The following is a 22,882-nucleotide window of genomic DNA, read 5'->3' as shown; positions in this document are numbered from 1 at the left end:
CGTAGGGGACCGCACCGCCACTTCCCAGCAAATTAGGGACACTGTTGCTCCTGGGGTATCGGCGAGGACCATTCGCAACCGTCTCCATGAAGCTGGGCTACGGTCCCGAACACCGTTAGGCCGTCTTCCGCTCACGCCCCAACATCGTGCAGCCCGCCTCCAGTGGTGTCGCGACACGCGTGAATGGAGGGACGAATGGAGACGTGTCGTCTTCAGCGATGAGAGTCGCTTCTGCCTTGGTGCCAATGATGGTCGTATGCGTGTTTGGCGCCGTGCAGGTGAGCGCCACAATCAGGACTGCATACGACCGAGGCACACAGGGCCAACACCCGGCATCATGGTGTGGGGAGCGATCTCCTACACTGGCCGTACACCACTGGTGATCGTCGAGGGGACACTGAATAGTGCACGGTACATCCAAACCGTCATCGAACCCATCGTTCTACCATTCCTAGACCGGCAAGGGAACTTGCTGTTCCAACAGGACAATGCACGTCCGCGTGTATCCCGTGCCACCCAAAGTGCTCTAGAAGGTGTAAGTCAACTACCCTGGCCAGCAAGATCTCCGGATCTGTCCCCCATTGAGCATGTTTGGGACTGGATGAAGCGTCGTCTCACGCGGTCTGCACGTCCAGCACGAACGCTGGTCCAACTGAGGCGCCAGGTGGAAATGGCATGGCAAGCCGTTCCACAGGACTACATCCAGCATCTCTACGATCGTCTCCATGGGAGAATAGCAGCCTGCATTGCTGCGAAAGGTGGATATACACTGTACTAGTGCCGACATTGTGCATGCTCTGTTGCCTGTGTCTATGTGCCTGTGGTTCTGTCAGTGTGATCATGTGATGTATCTGACCCCAGGAATGTGTCAATAAAGTTTCCCCTTCCTGGGACAATGAATTCACGGTGTTCTTATTTCAATTTCCAGGAGTGTATAAGGCGCATAGTTTACGTGTTACGAATTCTCAGAGCATCTCATGGTACCAAGATTGGATTTAAATTCGGGTTGGTTCAAATGGCTCTGAGCACTATGGGACTCAACTTCTGTGGTCATCAGTCCCCTAGAACTTAGAACTACTTACACCCAACTAACCTACGGACATCACACACATCCATGCCCGAGGCAGGATTCGAACCTGCGACCGTAGCGGTCGCGCGGTTCCAGACTGAAGCGACTAGAACCGCTCGGCCACACCGGCCGGCTTTAAATTCTGGGAGCAGCGTCGTTATTCTAGACACTTTATGTCTTCGCGTTTCAGGTGTTAATTGAAATGTGCGTTTGGGTATTATATCCAACAGACAGAACCGAGATTCGTATACATGCAAAAGGTGCACGTACGATTATAGGACGTCTCCCCTACAGACAACAGCCCCAGCAGAATCGCTTGAAAACACACTCAGTGGCTTTAGTGCCCATAATATGATGATGACTGTAAGAGAACACTGGCTTCCCAAACTTGTCCGTCGGGCATCGGGCATCTTCTGAAAAGAAAGCGAGAATCACTCTCCAGGCTAACCTGTGAGTCATTAGTGAGCGGGACACGACCTCACCACTACAAGAACACTTAAGATGGGCAAGGCAGCACATTCGCCGAACCAGGCGGCGTCTTTGTGCGACATTAGTCCATCTGGCGCGTCTGTCAGAATACAAAGCAAAGACTTGAAGCCTACGTTACGCAGTATGAGGAACATACGTGATGCAGGAGCTGCCTCGAGGTCTCCAGTGACACAAGTCCCCGTGCTCTTTCGACGTCTTCAGAGACTGTAATTTTGTTGAGCCTATGGACGTTATATAAGGCACATAGTTTACGTGTTAGGAAGACAATCCTCAAATCATCTCATGGTACCATAATTGGATTTAAATTCGGGGAGCAGGGTCGTTATTCTAGACACTTTATGTCTTCGAGTTGCAGGTGTTCGTTGAAATGTGCGTTTCAGTATTATCATCCAAGAGGCACAATCGAGATTCATATACATGCAGATTGGATTATATGCAACGAACATGGCATGCGCACATCGCAAAGCGCCTGCGTCACTACGACTAACTAAAACAAAAGAACACTTAAGGTTTCCGAGGAGCGTCAGCGAACATTTTGTTTTTAATAAGACGTCGGTGGACAATTAGTGACAGATAATGATCTTGCCGATGGGTTTCGCAATCTTATCGATTTGGCCCGTAGTATTTTAAAAAGTTTCCACTCTTATAGAATACGTGAAGTTACGCGATGTTTAAAGTCCAGCTCACAGCCCACCTTGTGCCGTCAACAGCTAGTCTGTAATCCGTATAAATAATACACTCCCGCGAAATCTCTTCGAAACGTTTTCACTGTGCCATCTCTCTTCTCTAATAATGAAGCACTGTGTATCAGATGCACACAGCGGCGCATCGCTTCCCACGCCCGGGTTCCCGGGTTCGATTCCCGGCGGGGTCAGGGATTTTCTCTGCCTCGTGATGGCTGGGTGTTGTGTGATGTCCTTAGGTCAGTTAGGTTTAAGTAGTTCTAAGTTCTAGGGGACTGATGACCTAAGATGTTAAGTCCCATAGTGCTCAGAGCCATTTGAACCACAGCGGCGCAACCACTCCAAACCAAACACCTATAACCATATGCAGTGTAGCGGCCGTAACAGTCGAACACTGGCTATAGCGGCCTCCCGAAAATAGGAAAAGAAAGGCCATCTCAACGTCTTGCAAAATAGCCAATTAATGACCATTTCAAATCTTCGAAAATATTCCGAAATAAAATACTGGACACCTCTATTTTTTGTCTAGAATGTGATGGAATACTTTCCAAAAGAAAATTCTTGGCAGCTGCTGTGAGAAAATAAAATAAAAGCTAACTTTACACGAAATTTTGAAGAAAAATAATTTCCTCTTCAACCCGTTGAAAAAATAGAATCACTGACATACTTGGGCTTAAAAATGTATATGAACATTCTGAAAGTTAATAGGTGCATTTGATTCATATTTTATCGTGAAAACATTGAAGTATACCGAGATAAAAAATAAAGTACCGTAAGAAGTGTGAATCTATTCCACCTATGTAACGAAAAATGTCGTCGCTGATGAATCTGCGTTATGCTGGAGCTTGTAGAAACTTCCAGCGAGAAAGTTGTTAAGAAAACTATAAAATTAATTCTGGTAATATCTGGGACATCAGTGTTGTACTCTGTCACCTATGAAAGCTTTTCATTTGCGAGAAACTCCGTGCGCGGCAGCGCGCGAATATTTGCATACGGCTTCCAGGCTTTTAGTTTCGACGGCTCGTCTTACTACACGCGAGAATATTCCCTACCACCCGAATGTTTTTTATTTGCAGCACTTACTCAGCCTTCGTCACTGTCCCATCACCCAAATCGCCGATATCCGCTGTATAACTGCAGATATTTTCAGGCCATTGTATTCGCTGAAGTCGAGCAAAATATATTTGTGCGTATGGTTTCGTGAAACCTAACTTTTATCGAAGTATACTATAAGTCTATTGTCTCCAGCACGCAATAAGTGCAGTGTAAACAAAACTTCGTTCTTGCTGCTGCTACGTCTCTGCATTCAGTCAAAAATTTTCTTCCATCAATTCATTTTCTGAATCAAAAACAACCAAGAGAGTGGCGAAGACAATGAACGGAGTTATCTATGCCAGAATATTTCACTTTTCCGCCGAGGTCACTCTGCATTTTGCTAGCCGTTGGATACTCTCTTCTATCGTAGTATCTAAGTACAGTTCTATGAACTAAGTTGTTGTCACTGTCGCCAAATTACGTAGATTTCTGTTTTCATTCATATCTCTTTTTTGGAGAATGGAAACACATGTTCACATCTGGAGATTCTTCCAACGTTACTGCACTGTTAATATGGCATACTGTATTCCGAAATGCCACAAACCTGCATTTCGCGACCGCGCAGCGTCACCACCGTGACGCAATATACTTTCCTGGATTTCAGATATCTCTTAACTTACTGACGTTAGTGTGTCAAGTTACTCAACAGCACCTGAACTCTCTCTAGAGAAGAAAATCTTACTGGAGTGGAACTTTCCCGTGCCCAGACAATTACTAAATCGTTGTACCAAAGTGCAGAACCAAAATGAACGGGAAATTTAATGTTTTCTGTAAAAACAGCAGTAATAAATGGAATGATGGAGTACAAAGTCAGTAGGATATAGACAATTACTGATGTGTTGTACCAAAGTGGAGGATAAAAACGTACGGGAAACTTAATTTTTCTTTCCTCAGTAATAATAAGCCGAATGGCGGACAACGAAGTCAGTATAATAATTATGAAACTGTGGAATCGTAGAGTGTCCACGAAACCGCAAAATGTAATTAGTAATCGAAAACGTGGTAGACAATGAAACAATGGTCAAGAATGTATACGTATATCTCAAAAGTACGTTAACTTAGGAGAAAGGTGGCACAAAAATGACACTGAAAAAAACCTTGCTCAAACTGCAGCAAAACCTGGCATTAAGACAGCGTACAATAAGATTAATGTACTGAATACAAGGACCAACAGGAAAGCTGAAGGAAGATGGAGGTGCACACATCTTGTAGCATATGTGTCAGAGCATAATAGGATAAATCGTAGCCCTCAAATGTGTGTGAATTCGTAAGGGACCAACCTGTTGACGCCGTCGAATGGTTCAAATGGCTCTAAGTACAATGGGACTTAGCATCTGAGGCCATCAGTCCCCTACACTTAGAACTACTTAAACCTAAGGACATCACACACATCCATGCCCCAGGCAGGATTCGAACCTGCGTCCGTAGCGGTCGCGCGGTTCCGGACTGAAGCGCCCAGAACTGCTCGGTCACAGCGGCCGGCCCAGTGTTTAACGTATGGTTGACGATGAAGTCATTAGAAACGGACACAAGTTCGGATTGGACAATGATAAGATGCAAAGTCAGCTGTTGCCTTATCAATGGAAACATTCCAGCATTTGACGTACGTTACTTAAAGGATACTACAGAAGTTTATAACATATTTTTATTACCTAGCTGTCTTTGTCTATCTGTCTGTTCAGTACAAGTAACACAGTTGGTTTTAAAACAACGTCTCGATGAGCTAGATACTTGAAATTTTAAACTTAGTTCACAACAGGTTGACTATACACTGTCAATTTGCTTTATTGTTGTTCTGTTCGGTAGGAATGGAAGTGGGGTTGAAACGTTTGGTAGTGTCTGACATCTCAGGTGCCCTGTAGGACTGGCATGTTATGCAGGTAGTATACAAATGTATGCAAGAGGACAGGCATGGGGGAGCAGAGAAAAGGGGGAAGAGGAAATGTGCAAAGAGGGGGGGTGGGGAGGGGGAGAATATGTATGCGGTATACGTGACATACACATACAAGGGCACAGCCATACGTAAAAAGCAAATAGAGATACAAATACAAATAATTATTGAAATGAATATATAATATCAACAACTCCAATGAGAAATTTCGCATACAAGATTAAAAAGCAGAAATAATTAATTAAATAAAAATAAATTTTTAGTATAACACGTTTTTAAAACAAAGAAATATAAGATTTCTCCTAACCCCATACATGCCTTACTCTTTACAGACAGTGCTGAAAAGATGTGCTTTTGAATATTTAAAAGCTATGTCAATATTTGTGAAGGGCACGTACGATAGTTAGAAGGTAAACTGTTTATTCATCAATTATGTATGGGCTAGGAGAAATTACTGTAGACTTTCTAGTCCATTTTAAAACCGTGTGATATTAAAAATTTATTTTTATTTAAATAATTATCGGTTCAAATGGCTCTGAGCACTATGGGACTTAACTTCTGAGGTCATCAGTCCCCTAGAACTGAGAACTACTTAAACCTAACTATCCTAAGGACATCACACACATCCATGCCCGAGGCAGGATTCGAACCTGCGACCGTAGCGGTCGCGCGGTTCCAGACTGTAGCGCCTAGAACCGCTCTGCCACTCCGGCCGGCTATATAATTATCGGCTTTGTATCCATGTTATTATACGTGGCAGTCGAATAACATAGCAGTATAAACAGGAAAGCAATATTGACGGACTTGAATTGTTAAATCCTTCACAATACCACAGGCTTCACCGTCTATACCCATGGAAAGACAGCATATACATTAATATTCTCTCCAGCGTAACAACACAGGTGGTTGAGCGGTATGTGGCGTCTACAAAAGGTGCCGATCGGATTCTGATGCCAGGGACCACACTGCACAGATCTGGAGCAAACGCAATGTAGGTATTGTAAACTGTGCTCTATTAAGAGTCGTGAACGGCTATAGATTAAAAATCTGCGGCAGCGTATTTTGGTTTACTGGAGGGAAGAACAAGATGACAGTGTAATGCGTACATGCATTCCCTTTACGTGCTTAAGCCAAGTATTACGCACATTTATGCGATCAGGAATGCTCAGTAGCAGACAGGCTACAGGTACATTTAACAATTAAGCAATAGCAAGGAGCATTGATGATGAAATCATACTAGGCAATGTTGTGCAACCTTAGTAGGGACAAGATCCGACTATTCGGGAGTAGAATCTTACAGTCTGAGACAGTGTTCAAAGACAATCACAATGTCTGCAAATGTGACGTCAGATTCACCTACCAACAGCGATCTGAACGCCCATTGGCTGAAAGTTTGGATATATATATAGGAAAAGAGAGAAGTGTCCTTACTGGCTGAGGGAGAAAGGGGGGGGGGGGGGTTCTCTCTTGTCGTTCGGGAAGACAGGGCGAGAGAGTCGCGAGGAGTCACGCAAAACGCAAGGTCGAGTAACCGGGGAGCCTCTAAAAGAACGGTCGGGAGTACATATTTCAGCTGTTAAACAACCTAGAAAGTGAAGTTATTAGTTATGAGAACGCCACGTGTCTTGGGCAGTGTCTATCATTATGTAAAGTCAGAAAACTGCGTTAATGTGTGTAGAGGGTCGAATATAACGGCGTAGTCCGGAGCCGCCATATTGCAAAATATGAATCTGTTACGTATGTGACTAAGCAATCTCTGAATTAAAACAATTATAGTACAAACGTTGTTAACAATTAACAACTGGCATCCCTAAACACTCCACTTCAGTAGGATTACCACCTACATGGAACATGGCGACAGAGCGCTACAATGACAATGAGGGTGTTGTAACTGGAGACGCATTAACCTGTCACACACACAGTTAAGAGAACAGATATTATCCTTCATTCGTTGCGAGGCGCTGTGCTGATAACAAATAAGACAGAATTTGAGTTTATCAACAGCAGAGAGGGAGAGGCAGTTCCGACCGTTAAGTATCATGTTCAGTATGCAAAGGTTGTATCGGTTGGTAGAGGTATTTAATTACGATCACAATTAAGACGAGACAACTGGATGTACGAACAAAGGCCACGTATTTCAATACGGAACCTGTTTGTTCCAAAATGTGAAGAAGCATGGTGCCTTGTACTGAACAGTAAACCTGGGCGTGCCCTCATACGGCGAGGTGTGGGAACATGTAATGCAGCCAGAAACATCGTCTAGCATGATTGTTTTCGTGATGCAGGTCTTATAGTGTAGGGAGACATACCGTTGCATGGGCATATTGACCAACGATATACTCAGCTGTCAGAGATATTGTGACATTCTGTACCCTTCCGATACGTGTGTTCTCAGCGCCATTCGCACATGACTTCATTTTTATGGATGAAAATGGGCGACCGCACGGTAAAACCAAGGTGGAGGAGCTCCTGGAACGAAAGGACATTCGGCAAATGGACTGGCCAGACCATTCTCCAGACTCAAACCCTATTGGGCACTTGTGGAATGCATTGGGGAGACGTATGACAGCGCGTCCACATGCACCATCGACCATGCCGCAGTTGCCAACCACGCTGATGGAAAAATGGAAGGATCGACCACAAGAAGTCGTTACTAAACTTGCGGCCAGTGTGTGCTGTGAAGCACGTAGCAGAACATGCCCTGTCCTCAGTGGTGATCACATCCTCTATCAAGAACCTCGTCCCACCGTTTGTAATGTCCAGGATACCATCACAAATCGCGGTGACTTCAGTTTCAGTGGTACATTACGTCAGTTGCAGTGGCACATTACGTCAAAGTTACACTACTGGCCATTAAAATTCCTACACCAGGAAGAGATGAAGATGATAAACGGGTATCCACTGGACAAATATATTATACTACAACTGACATGTGATTACATTTTCACTTAATTTGGGAGCATAGACCCTGAAAAATCAGTACCCAGAACAACCACCTCTGACGGTAATAACGGCCTTGATACGCCTGGGCATTCAGTCAAACAGAGCTTGGATGGCGTGTACAGGTACAGCTGCCCACGCAGCTTCAACACGATACCACAGTTCATCAAGAGCAGTGACTAGCGTATTGTGATGAGCCAGTTGCTCGGCCACCATTGACCAGACATTTTCAGTTGGTGAGAGATCTGGAGAATGTGCTGGCTAGGGCAGTAGTCGAACATTTTCTGTATCCAGAAACGTCCGTACAGGACCTGCAACATGCGGTCGTGCATTATCCTGCTGAAATGTAGGGTTTCACAGGGATCGAATGAAGGGTAGAGCCACGGGTAGTAACAAATCTGAAATGTAACGTCAGCTGCTCAAAGTGTTCAGTGCGAACAAGAGGCGACCGAGACGTGTAACCAATAGCAACCCCAACGATCACGCCGGGTGATACGCCAGTATGACTATGACGAATACACGCTTCCAATGTGCGTTCACCGCGATGTCGCAATACACGGATGCGACCATCATGATGCTGTAAACAGAACCTGGATTCATCCGAAAAAATGACGTTTTGCCATTCGTGCACCCAGGTTCGTCGTTGAGTACACCATCGCAGGCGCTGATGTCTGTGATGCAGCGTCAAGGGTAACTCCAGCCGTGGTCTCCGAGCTGATAGTCCATGCTGCTGCAAACGTCGTCGAACTGTTCGTGCAGATGTTTGTTGTCTGGCAGACGTCCCCATCTGTGGACTCAGGAATAGAGACGTGGTTGCACGATCCTTTACAGCCGTGCGGATAAGATGCCTGTGATCTCGACTGCTAGTGATACGAGGCCGTTGGGATCCAGCACGGCGTTCCGTATTACCCTCCTGAAACCACCGATTCCATATTCTGCTAACAGTCATTGGATCTCGACCAACGCGAGCAGCAATCTCGCGATATGATAAATCACAATCGTGATAGGCTACAATCCGACCTTTATCAAAGTCGAAAACGTGATGGTACGCATTTCTCCTCCTTACACGAGGCATCACAACAACTTTTCACCAGGCAACGCCGGTCAACTGCTGTTTGTGTATGAGAAATAGGTTGAAAACTTTCCTCATGTCAGCACGTTGTAGATGTCGCCACCGGCGCCAACCCTGTGTGAATGCTCTGAAAAGCTAATCATTTGCATATCACAGCATCTTCTTCCTGTCGGGTACATTTCGCGTCCGTAGCACGTCATCTTCGTGGTGTAGCAATTTTAATAGTCAGTAGTGTACTTTCATCAAGTTTCGAACTTTACGCGTCTTTGGGAGCTCGATAAACTCATGAACAATTTATTCATATTCTTTTCAGACACACAGTGAATAAGAAATTTGACATTCTGTAGTGGACTGTACATCGCTGGCTGCATGTATCAGAGAGCGTGTCCGGTGTAGTGCACTCGCGTCAGTTGACTCACAGCCGGAGATAGCGATATCGCCACGGAACTCGTTCACAGATAACGGCCATTCTTATCTTGAGACTTACAACAGATGACCGAACGTTATCAGCGATGCAGCTGCGTTCACCTGCAGGAGGAAAAACAGACATATTCTGTTCCTGAAGCTGATGATGATTTACAAGAGGAGTGCACACAAAAGACGCTGGGAAAAAGCGGTCACGTTTTAGGCGATTACTAACAGTGGTATGAAAGAGCTTGGAACTCCAGTGCTACAGAGCAGGGGGTAATTTTTTCAAATCAGAGCTGCTGTCGACGTCAATAGATCAGAATTTTGTAACCGTTCCTCTATGGGTATCTGTGCAAAGGCCGGCCATGGTAGCCAAGCGGTTCTAGGCGCTTCAGTCCGAAACCGCGGCTGCTACGGTCGCAAGTTCGAATCCTACGTCGAACATGGATATGTGTGATGTCCTTAGTTTAGTTAGGTTTAAGTAGTTCTGCGTTCTATGGGACGGATGACCTCAAATGTTAAGTCCCATAGTGCTCGGAGCCATTTGAACCATTTTTTTTTTATCTGTGCCAAAGCAAAACAGCTGAATATTCAGTTAGCCAGGGTATCTTAAAACGACAACTGTTTTATCATTTTAATTGTTTTAATACTACAACGAGAGGAAGCTGGACCTTATGGCATGCAGTTTATCCTAAGCTTGTGCACTTGTATTTGCATCCAGCTACTTCTAATAATTTCATACTACTGTAAGTAGGCTGTTTGGGTTTTTATGTTGTTAACGCCACGTAGCGCTCTGTATGAAAATCACTGACTGTGCTGTGTGCAGTCTATGGCTGGTGGGACTCATTATTGGAATATTCGGCTGTGTAGTGTTCGACAGTTGGATGTGAACAGCGCGTAGCGTTGTGCAGTTGGAGGTGAGCCACCAGCAGTGGTGGATGTGGAGAGAGAGATGCCAGAGTTTTGAGCGGACGATCTGGACGTGTGTCCATCAGAAAAAGGAAATTTGTTTAATTGGATGTCACAAAATTATATATAATGGCTTTTGAACGCTATTAAGGTAAATACATTGTTTGTTCTGTATCAAAATCTTTCATTTGCTAACTATGCCTATCAGTAGTTAGTGCCTTCAGTAGTTAGAATCTTTTATTTAGCTGGCAGTATTGGCGCTCGCTGTATTGCAGTGACCTCAGGTGTTAAGTCCCATAGTGCTCATTTGCAGTAGTTCGAGTAACGAAGATTTTTGTGAGGTAGGTGATTCTTGATAGGTATAGGTTCGTCACGGCCATCCTGTTATAGGGGTTATTAAAAGTCAGATTGCGTCGTGCTAAAAATATTGCGTGTCAGTTTATTGATGATCAGAATAAGTAAACAGAGAAATGTCTGAGTACGTTCAGTTTTACTCAACTGTTTTTGTATCAAATAACGTAGAAGTTTACCAGCGCAGTAACTCATAATTTTTCGAAGAGGACGTTTAGCTACGAATTCTGTCTAAAAAATTTTAGGATGAAAAGGAACACCTGGAGGTAACTTTTAGAGCAATGAATGTTCGACAAAGCTGATACGTAAGCGTTTTAAAATCGATTTGTATACTCTGTTACGGAATCAAAAACAATAGGGAGAGAGACTTCTAAATATGGGGTGTTTCAGCGTTTTTGAATCAAACGTCCGCTCCAAATACAGGGTGTTTCAAAGTCTTTGCATTAAAGTCTATGAGTGATAGACCACGTCATGGAGAACAACTCCTTTTAGAGATAAAATGTTCACTTGTACTTCCTGGCGATCCGCCGGCCGCGGTGGTCTAGCGGTTCTGGCGCTGCAGTCCGGAACCGCGGGACTGCTACGGTCGCAGGTTCGAATCCTGCCTCGGGCATGGGTGTGTGTGATGTCCTTAGGTTAGTTAGGTTTAAGTAGTTCTAAGTTCTAGGGGACTTATGACCTAAGATGTTGAGTCCCATAGTGCTCAGAGCCCTTTGAACCATTTGAACCTGGCGATCCCAGGCATCTTTTCATAGAATTCGCCGGCCCTAGGACGATGCGATTTTGCAAAGCTAACCAGGTGTGCTCCATACTACCTACCCCAGTAAACTGATGCAGTGATATTGCGCCATGTCACATGGCCAGAAATGTGGTGGAGTGGCAGATCTGAATCGGAACGAAAAAAAGTGGGATGTGATTGAACATGGCGTCAGAGCTCATTGCACCCTGCCTGGAATTGCCAGGAATAAGGCGAGATGCGTGTGCTGATGTGGTACCAACCCCTCCAGCGACCTACCAAGGCCTCACTGCTCCCATGCCACGATGCGTCGCCGCTATTAACCTTGCCAAAGGTGGACATACCAGCTGATAGATTGATAGTCATAATGTTCTGGCTGATCAGTGTGTGCACTATCAGTCCTTCCAATAACGACATACACGGACAACACTAACGCATTATGGTGGCCTTTCCGCTTGTCACAGAGATATTCTAACCATTTACGTACGCGCCGATGGTGTGTATGTGCGCAAAGTGAAATTTACATACCACCATATTTTCAGACTGCTTCATTTATTTTTTCAGGCTCTGTATCTTGGTCCATGTGAAAAACGCTATCTTCAATAAAAGAATTTTATTATCGTCTAATATTAATGTGGCATTGAGGCAGAAGTTCCTCAGCAGAAAATTTCGTGGAAGTGAAACGTGGATCATTAGAAATCTGGATAAGAAAAAACTGGAAGCATTAGACATGCTGTGCTATTGAAACTTGTATAAGTGGACAGACAAAATAGGAAATGAAGAAGTAGTAAAAAGAATAGGCGAGTAATGAAGAACTATCGGAGATCCTTTGCAGGACAAAGGACACGTTCGAGAGCCCTGCGCCAAGGAATTCAGGAATAGTTCAGCCTACCGCTGCAAGGGGCAGTACATGGGAAAACTATTAGGGGCAACTCAAGACTAGAATATGCAAACCACGTTATAGTAAATGGTGAATGTAACACTTACAAGAAGGATTAAAGATTAGCAAACGATGCAGAACAGCATGGAATGGTCAAAATAGTAATTATTTTAAAGAAATAGCCATTTTGCTGACTGCAGATAAAATAGCTCAACGTTTACAGTAGTCCATGAAGTTAGCAGATAACTGGAAGATGAGGAATCGTCAAGCACAATTCGGTTACAGTCTTACAAGTAATCGATCACCCAACATGCTGAGGAACCAAACAGTTCATACTGTGATTATGCATTTGTGGTTGGAGTCAAAACAAAGAGAAACTAAATTTGAGCTCCACATCCGGACGTAAACGTAGATGTTAAAAACAAACTGGATTCCGTTACGCATTGGGGGTAATAGGTATTTGGAGCAATTCTGTAGAAGTTGTGGCGGAAGATGTAGTCCGGAAACTGCACAAATTCTGTTAACGCGAGCAGGGAACGGGGCTGGTGCAAACAGAACAGCGAAGCGTTTCGTTTCGGTTTCGAAAAATTAATGCTTACTATTAGCGACAGATAGCCAACGGCCTTGCCGCAGTTGTCACACCGGTTCCCGTCTGATCAACGATGTTAAGCGCTGTCGGGCTGGGCTAGCACTTGGATGGGTAACCATCCGGTCTGCCGGCCGGCCGGAGTGGCCGTGCGGTTCTAGGCGCTGCAGTCTGGAACCGAGCGACCGCTACGGTCGCAGGTTCGAATCCTGCCTCGGGCATGGATGTGTGTGATGTCCTTAGGTTAGTTAGGTTTAATTAGTTCTAAGTTCTAGGCGACTGATGACCTCAGAAGTTAAGTCGCATAGTGCTCAGAGCCATTTGAACCATTTGAACCATGATAATCTCCCAGTTTCTCGCACCCGTTGGTTTAGTCGGACGAAAACGATATTTAGTGGACTGAGGCGATGCAGGAAACAGTCACGATACATGCATTGCGCAGCTCCACCTAGGACCGGTTCATCGCTGATTATCGAAAGTATGATCGTATAGGGTATCAATCGATATATGTGACTGGACTGAAGATGTCTTGCTACGGATGATACGGCATGTTGTCTTGGATGGAGAGGAATCGATACATATATATGTAATTAACTCCAGGTGTGCCACAGGGAAGTTGTCTATTGATGATCTTGCAGAATTTTCGTAGATGACGTATTCAGCTTAATGCAGTACTGTCAGGAAAAAAGGCTGCACAAATTTTCAGTCATATCTTGATAAGATTTCAAACTGGTGGAAAGACTGACAACTTGTTTTAAATGTTCAAAAATGGAAAATTTTGCAATTCACAAAAAGAAAAACCTTACGACTCAATGACTACAATATCAGTGAGTCACAGTTGGAATCAGTTAACTCATACACACATGTGCTTGTAGCAATTTGTAGCTATGTAAAATGGAACGATCACATAGGCTCATAGTCGCAGGTACTGCAGATCGTTGACTTGGGGTTATTGGTCGAAGATTAGGGAAATGCAGTCAGTCTATAGAGATGATTGATTGCATGAAAACTCGTTTGACCCAGTCTGGAACATTGCTCAAGTCCGCGGGATCCGTACCAGACGGGATAAAGAGGGAATGCTGAACTGGTACACAGAAGAGCAGCACGACTGGGCAATGGTGTGCCGGAGATGCTGAAAGAACTGACATGACGCGAACTATCACGTTAAAGCCCACTTAGAAAGCTGCTAAAGTGGTAAATCTAGCAGCCTACGTATCGTTTCCACAGAGATTGCGAAGACAAGATTTGACCAATTACAGCGGCCGTAGAGGCGCCCCATGCATATTTAGAACGAGAAAAAACTCTAATAACTAGTACAGTGAGAGGTGCTCTTTGCCGTGGACTTCACAGTGGTTTGCAGAGTGTAGATGTAGAAGTATATAGAGAACTATTGAGGAATGGGATTTTAAGAAATTCATCAATGATTAGTTTTGCACAGCAGAGGGCAGTAGAGACTAAGATTTACAGGGCAAACATACACTGCAGAATGCAGCAAATACAAAAGAAATTTCTGCTTATAGAAACATATAAATGCGAAGAGATCAGCAGAACACATAACTAAATATACGTCCACATCGGACCAGAAAAAACAATGTTGGCTTGGTATCAGTGCTCTAACGCAATGGTCATGGAGTTAATTAAAATCCGAACTTTGTTACTCGTGAACGACTTATTGGAAAATTCGCTACGTATTAATATTTACAAAAACTAAAGTTTTTTTTTAACTCGATTGACTATACAAATATATTTAGGTTTTACTTAAACTGTTAGTGACTTCAAGGTTGTCCCAACTTTGAAGAGGAACGAACGAAGGACGCAAAATGTGCTTCTTTCACATTACGAATGCAAATACTTAACTACGGTTCGTCGTTAGCCCGTAAGCATGTTGATTATTTTTGCTTTGATCAAAATAAATTTTTGTACCGTAATTAAAATATGAAAAGGAGACTCCAGAGAAAATCAATCGGAAACCTTAAGAAATTCACCCCGAAGAAAGGTGAATTATTAAGGGTAATGATTATTACACTCGCTAATTGTATGTCCGGCCTGTGTTTCACTGAAACTTTTCGTGAACATAAATGAGGACACGGAAGTGCTGAATACTGTACACAATTTATTGAGTAATGAGACGCCATTCGGTTTGTTAGACGGCTATCACGTAATTCAGCGGAATGTGACACAGCTTACAAATAATGAATGGCGTAGAATATTCATCAGTGACGTGTTTTCACACAGTGTTGCATAGTTACAACCAATTGGCGTTTTGAAAACTGACAAGAGGTACGCTACTGTTTATTAAAACTGTAATAATGTTGACAGATGTACTTCGTAAGTAAAAGAGACATGATGCGCCCAGATATACTAATACACGCAAGATCATTAACAGTTAAGAAAATACAATGGAAAGCGAATTTTTTTCGTGGATGTTATGAACACCAACATCGATGTTGAGCAGTCCTTCGCAGAACCATGTGAAAATGGTAGGTAATGATTTTTACCATGAGCGTCAGAGTACATGAAACACGACTAATATTATATACTGTACTCGAATTAGGGAAATATTACGATCCGCAGAAAAGATCTTAGTGTGTACACTGTTTTCGATGGTAAACTGATCTATCCGTATAAAGTTTTAGAATAATAGATTGTTACATCTGCAATACTGCACTTTTCAGTATGCTCTTCTTTATGACACATGAAGATGCATTCAGCGAAATTGACTAACCGTTTCAATAAATCCAAATGTATAAAATAATTTTCATTTTTAAATATTGCTGTTGAGCATTTCGTACATCCAGCTCTTCCAACGTTGCTCTAGGTCAAGGGCAAGATAAGGTTGATATCAATTGCAGTTCTGATCACTCTATACCATCACAACCCGGCGTTTCAGAATAAAAGCTTATAAGTGATGGGTTGTGAGTAATTTCTGGAAATGACCTACAGCTTACAAACCCCTTTGTGCAGGCAACTATTTACTACTGCCATCACAAAAATCATATTGGTGTTCTATTAAAAAAAAAGATATTTGATTGTAGAAAACATTCCAGACAGAATGTAGTAGTAAGTGTAGTCATAATGGAAAACGTTTTGAGAAATCAGATTTGCACTATTTTCTCAGACATTAATACATATTTTGTTTAACTATCGTGTTCCTTACCTCCAGGTACTGTCAAAGTTTATGCAATGAACGAACTTAGGAAAATATTGACATTATCGGTTATGGAAAGGAAGGGAGAAATAAACGTTAGACGCGTAAAAGAGATAAGGCACGTCCCGGTTTCTGTACAGAAGACATTATTTGTGGTGTGCATATCCCTCGCACATGAAATCAATGCTCAGAAGTCAATTTAGTTGGATTCGAGCCGTCAGGGGTGTACGAGATTATTTATTGTTTCTTTTCCGCTTAGAGGTAATGTTTACTTACGACGGTGCCTGTCCGTCATTTGTGACCAGGCTTTTGCCATAACGTAAACCAAGGCAGACAGAGCAGAAATTTCTTTGTGCGCCTAAATAAGCGGAAGCCTTAGAGCTGATTGCAAAATGACTGTGTCTGTTCTTCCTTCTGTAGTGTACGCCCGCTATGCAACTGAGCACTGTGTCCGGCAGATAAAGGGCAGCATCCATCCCGGATAGCGGACAACTAGCGTGTGTGTATCAGCTGTCTACATCCGGTGTCTCATTCCGCCACGCACAAACGTAGTCCGTTCTGCGAGCGAGTTTCCAGTGAGAACTGAGGAACTTCTGAAGCCCTCTGGTTTTAATTTTTCTCTCCATCTGTCTTATCGATACAATGTGATCTCCCCTAAAACACGAAGCATACTTCAACGAAAGATACTCGTTTTATCACACGTTTAAACAATGCAAAATCTTGTACGATTTTAGTCATATGCTGTTTCGGGCTTTGCGACATGAAATATATGTTAATGAAACGCTTTGAATAATACCTTTAGTGAATTAAAAGAAACAAGAAATTGCCCTAGAAAGGTTGTGAGTAAAACGCTGGTTTTACGCGTCTCTGAGACCTGAGGAGAGTCAACAACTTTCTTGAAAAGTGAACAGTAGGCATATTTTTAACAACATTGTAATATATGTATTATGTCGTTAATGAAATGAAAAGCGTTATTGCACTCACTGAAGGCATATGGAATAAAAGTGTTTGCCGGCCGCGGTGGTCTAGCGGTTCTAGGCGCGTAGTCCGGAACCGCGCGACTGCTACGGTCGCAGGTTCGAATCCTGCCTCGGGCATGGATGTGTGTGATGTCCTTAGGTTAGTTAGGTTAAAGTAGTTCTAAGTTCTAGTGGACTGATGACCACAGTAGTTAAGTCCCATAGTGCTCAGAGCCATTTGAACCAATAAAAGTGTTTCTAGCGCGATTTCGGACATCGTGTCTTGAGAATCGCATCGAACATTCCACGTCAGTAGCCTCCCTATTCCTGACTGTACTAACAAATATTCTAAGAGAGATCTTCCGTCACCACAGTTTTTGGTTATACGTTCACGTACTTGCTAGCAACTAATTTTTTAGAAAATTATTTAGGAAGGTGCTTGCTTGGTGCTATTTCGAAATATAATCACACTTGCTGTTAGAAATTTCCAATACAGAAGATTTGTAAGAGACGTCAATAACGACGGAATTTCGACAGGATGGTTCAAATAATGGCTCTGAGCACTATGGGCCTTAACATCTATGGTCATCAGTCCCCTAGAACTTAGAACTACTTAAACCTAACTAACCTAAGGACATCACACAACACCCAGTCATCACGAGGCAGAGAAAATCCCTGACCCCGCCGGGAATCGAACCCGGGAACCCGGGCGCGGGAAGCGAGAACGCTATCGCACGACCACGAGCTGCGGACTTTCGACAGGAGCAGCGCAACAAAAACAAAGATTGTCCGCCGAAATTTCGCTTCATCTTGACGTTACTTACAAACACAGCTAGGCGACATATCAGCTTGGTGAAACCGTGAACAACACTGGAACATTTAAAAAAGCTGAGGTCACACACTCTTTCCCGTCAAGAAATATTCTGTAGAATAAAGGGGAAGTTGTTCCCGCGCTGAAAAATCCTTTTCGGTACGCAAGTTATTGCAATTACAGAGCGCGTAACGAGAGAAATACTGGACCTCGAATGGGTACGACTCAATAAAGAAAGTATAGAAGATGGATCTGTGAATGCTGGTGACGCTGTCACAGCTCAAAACTTTCCTTGGTAAAATACAACCGAGCCTGTTGACTGTGACATATGGTCTATGAATACCTCTGTAACTACTGTTTTATTCTGATTCTTTTTTTTTTAAGGAATGTTGGTCCGAAACCGCTGCTAAGGTAACTTTGGACAAGTGTTGAACTTTCCACTGTGTGCCACACATTTCTGTCATTGCTTTATGTACTAGGAGACTATTTGCTATCGTCGCGTTAAATCTCGTGTTCATTGCTGGTATCGATATTATGCGTCACTCATTTGTTTGTCATGCGAAGCGCCAGTATTTTTTCATTTAATTTCATTTATTTATTTTTTCTTACCGTTGTTAAAAACTGAACTATATGTACACGAATGAAACGAAAGATTTTTCAGTTTGTAAAAGTAAAATAGACGTTTATGATGTACCGATAGAATAATCATAAAAGTAGTACTATTTTGTCGTAAATGTGATGTGGGAAATGTTGTTTACTCGCGAAAAATCTTTTTTTTCATCAAATTGGATATAAGCTCACTTATCATAACAATGCCGGACGAAACACACTAGAACTGTCCACGGTGCGACGAATTTTCATTGTTGATATTTCAGAGTAACTGTATGACAACTGATTGGCGAACTATCGTAAAACACTTCATAAGCAGGTGACAGCTTTGTTGAGGGTTACTAGCATATTACGTGCAACCGTGGCCGGTGTGAGGTGACGGGTGACAGACCTCTGTGGTGGCGGAGGTGGTGGTGCGGCTGTGCGCCATTTCCCGTCCACTGGCGGTGCAGCAGCATGCCGTCGGCGTCGTCGTCGCCGGCGACGAGTCGCAGCGGCACCAGCTGGGCTGCCACGGCCAGCACCAGGGACAGTCGCAGCAGGGCGCGCATCATCATTCTGCCGCTAGCATCACTGAGCGTGCGTCAGCGTCCTCTCGAGCCAGTCGCAGGCGTGGCCTTGGCAGCACGGCCTGATCTCACGGCGGTCGCGGTGAGACTGCTGGTGCCTCACCAGACGACAACAAACAGTGCGTGGCCGCGCGCCTCGCGCCAAGCCGACGGCGCACGAAGATCGGCGGAGATGGCCGAGCGCGAACGCCAGCGCCAGCCGGACTCGGGCGCGGAAACAATCGCCGGCAGGCGCTGATCCCACGTCTAGCCGTGCTGCCGCTTGCTCTCTGGCGCCTGTCTGACATTTCGGAAACAGTGCTGGCAGGGGTATAGCACGGAATAGCCGAGTGTCCGTCACAACTAACCGAACCTGCAAAACACGTTGGAGAATGTCCTCGGTGCAGAGTCAGCTTCACGTGGCATCACTAACGAATATCAATCGATATGTGATATCTAGAAAAAACGCACTTACGAGGGAAAGGTGTAAAATCCTTATTCCGGACAGGTGATGACATAAATATCGATGATTCTTCTTTTATTTCGTTTGTGATGTTGTGTTCACCAAATGCACTTGGCGTCAAATGAATAAATGCGTTAGGAAGAGACACTATTACTAAGTGTTTCTGTTACGGAGTGTCTTGCCTGCGCGCATAAACTATACAGCTTCGTCACGCGGCCGCAGAGGGTCAGGGAATAGCAATAGCAAAAAAAAAGATGGCAACACAGTTCAGCAATAATTTACAAAGGTTTGTTAACTGAAATACTACAACACGTAACTTGAGTGTGAAGATTGTGGATGGGAGTATAAATAAACTTTCATTTGCACATATCAGTCCTTATACATTGGTGCAGTCCTAAATCACGTGAACGGTAACTAACATCACTTGTATAGTCTTCAGTTTAGCTTTCCTTGGCAGCAGCTGTAGATACGCCCTGGGACATTGTGTTGAGGTACTGTTTAAACTAACTGCTGAGTGCAGCCGTGCGTATGCTTTTGTCTGCTTCCGAACTGTTTGTGTGACGTACGGCGGTAGCGTACCATAGTCTCTTGTCGGGTGCTGGAGTTCAATCATGTTAACAAAAAAATGGTTCGAATGGCTCTTAGCACTATGGGACTTAACATCAGTCCCCTAGATCTTAGAACTACTTAAACCTAACTAACCTAAGGACATCACACACATCCATGCTCAAGGCAGGATTCGAACCGGAGAAGCGTAGCGGTCGCGCGGTTCCAGACTGAGGTGCCTACAACCGCTCGGTCACACCGGCCGGCCAACCAACCATGTTAACGTCTGTGTCTTTGGCTGCTCGGTGCTTTTCTCTCTTGTGGAGAACGAACAAGGTGTACGATGCTCAGTGACGAAAATAACGAATTTTCCTGATCGGTCAAAATAGTTTTGTTTACAACACTGTACCCTGCGTAGGGCAGAGGACGGTATGGCAACATTTATCTCTTCCATCCTACTACATCTCCTAGGAAAAAGTTTCCGTGTGCGCAGATCATGTCCATGTCATAGATTTGTCGTGAAGAAGTCGTGATAAAGTCGTAACAAGTGTTTCACACAATATGTAAACTAAATTATCAGTCCCTTTATTAAAATGGTTACTCAGAGTTGTATAATGGTTACGATTAGCAACGAACTGCGGGCTCATAAAACTCAACAAGTCTACCGAGAGATGTTTAATGCTGTGCGCAGTATTATCATCAAAGACGTCAGCATGATCAGCAGCGGCATCTTTCATAGAATAGACAACCGCCTTAAACATCGCATGTATTCATGAAATGAGCTTCAGTGGGTTCGATATAACAGCGTGCGGTGAAATGCCTCATGGCCAGGTACGCAGTCGATTTGCGCCGCTTTTTCACTACATTTCCATCGTTGCCGTAGCTCTCGGGTTTGCTCGGGCCTGGGATTTTTAGGTTTTTTGAATTCTTTTCGACGCGAAATTTGCTCTGAATCACGATTTCAAAATTTCCGAGCATATATGCGATTCATATGAGACATCTTTGGTTATCAAAGTCCAAGCTAAACGTGTTTCCTCGCTACACGAATTTCTAACTTTACACAAAATTGGTTCGTAGCAGTCACAGGCATGGGTCTACAGAGTTCTGATGGCGAAACAAGCAAACCAAATAAACGCGCAAGACACTCATAAAACATAACCTAGCTGTTGTGGGCTCAGCCATTGTTTACTCTCTGTTATAAATCGACAAAAAGTTGTAAATAAGGTTTGCGACCACACTGAGACTTACAAAAATTATAACGGTGCTGATAGATCGCTAATAACAGTCACAAGATGTTAGCTGAACTTCTTTATTGTATTAAGCGTTTCGGTTGTAGCCCATCATCAGTTTATCTGACAAAAATTTATTATACACTCATGAGTACCAAGTTAACACATATGTAACACATATGTAACACATGGAAGTATAGGATATTCAAATGATACGCACGAAATACAAAATTGAAGAAAAAATTTTTAGATGCAAACGACACCACACATAAAAATCTACTACGATAATATAGTAGTGCCAAGAGCTCAACATCAACGCCAATACAGAAGCAAAGGAATGACGCTTACTAAATTACGATTAACATTACACACCAGCTGACATGCAAACTAGTGGCGCTGTATTATGTAGCTCGTAGAAACTATTCTCTCCCAGTTAAGTGTATTGTCGGTAACAGGTTTCTATAATAAGGTAATAGATTGTGTACAGGCCAAAGATCTCACGAAATAAGCATCAAACGAAAAAACTGCAAAGAACGAAACTCGTCTAGCTTGAAGGGGGAAACCAGATGGCGCTATGGTTGGCACGCTAGATGGCGCTGCCATAGGTCAAACGGATATAAACTGCGTTTTTTTTTTTTTAATAAGAACCCCCATTTTTATTACATATTCGTGTAGTACATAAATAAATATGAATGTTTTAGTTGGATCACTTTTTTCGCTTTGTGATAGATGGCGCTGTAATAGTCACAAATAAGTACGCGGTACACCAGTGCGGACGGTATTTGCATCGTGATACATTACCCGTGTTAAAATGGACCATTTATCAATTGCGAAAAAGGTCGATATCGAGTTGATGTATGGCTATTGTGATCAAAATGCCCAACGCGCGTGTGCTATGTATGCTGCTCGGTATCCTGGACGACATCATCCAAGTGTCCGGACCGTTCGCCGCGTAGTTACGTTACTTAAGGTGTTAAGCCACATGTGAAACGTCAACCACGACCTGAAACAAATGATGATGCCCAAGTAGGTGTTTTAGCTGCTGTCGAGGCTACTCCGCACATCATAGCAGACGAATTGAGAGAGAATCGAGAATCTCAAAACGTCGGTGTTGAGAATGCTACATCAACATCGATTGCACCGGTACCATATTTCTATGCACCAGAAATTGCACGGCGACGACTTTGAACGTCGTTTACAGTTCTGCCATTGGGCACAAGAGAAATTACGGGACGATGACAGATTTTTTGCACGAGTTCCATTTAGCGACGAAACGTCATTCACCAACAGCAGTAACGTATACCGGCATAATATGCACTATTGGGCAACGGAAAATCCACGATGGCTGCGACAAATGGAACATCAGCGACCTTGGCGGGGTACTGTATGGTGCGGCATTATCGGAGGAAGGATAATTGGCCCCCATTTTATCGGTGGCAATCTAAATGGTGCAATGTATA

At 43.6% G+C, this 22,882-nt stretch overlaps 1 protein-coding gene across 1 annotated transcript in view; it reads right to left on the bottom strand.

The window, feature by feature from the left end:
- LOC126412318 (semaphorin-2A-like) overlaps positions 1–19,283 on the bottom strand; it is a 786,039-nt gene extending 766,756 nt beyond the window's left edge. Inside the window, exon 1 of the mRNA XM_050081839.1 lies at positions 19,028–19,283. Coding sequence (XP_049937796.1) covers positions 19,028–19,193 — 166 coding nt within the window. The 5' untranslated portion in view covers positions 19,194–19,283. The remainder of the gene's footprint in view (positions 1–19,027) is intronic.
- Positions 19,284–22,882: the final 3,599 nt, after the last annotated feature.

This window comes from Schistocerca serialis, chromosome 7, assembly GCF_023864345.2.
Source record: "Schistocerca serialis cubense isolate TAMUIC-IGC-003099 chromosome 7, iqSchSeri2.2, whole genome shotgun sequence".
NCBI classification, from domain to species: domain Eukaryota; kingdom Metazoa; phylum Arthropoda; class Insecta; order Orthoptera; family Acrididae; genus Schistocerca; species Schistocerca serialis.
This window is presented reverse-complemented; position numbering and strand designations above follow the sequence as displayed.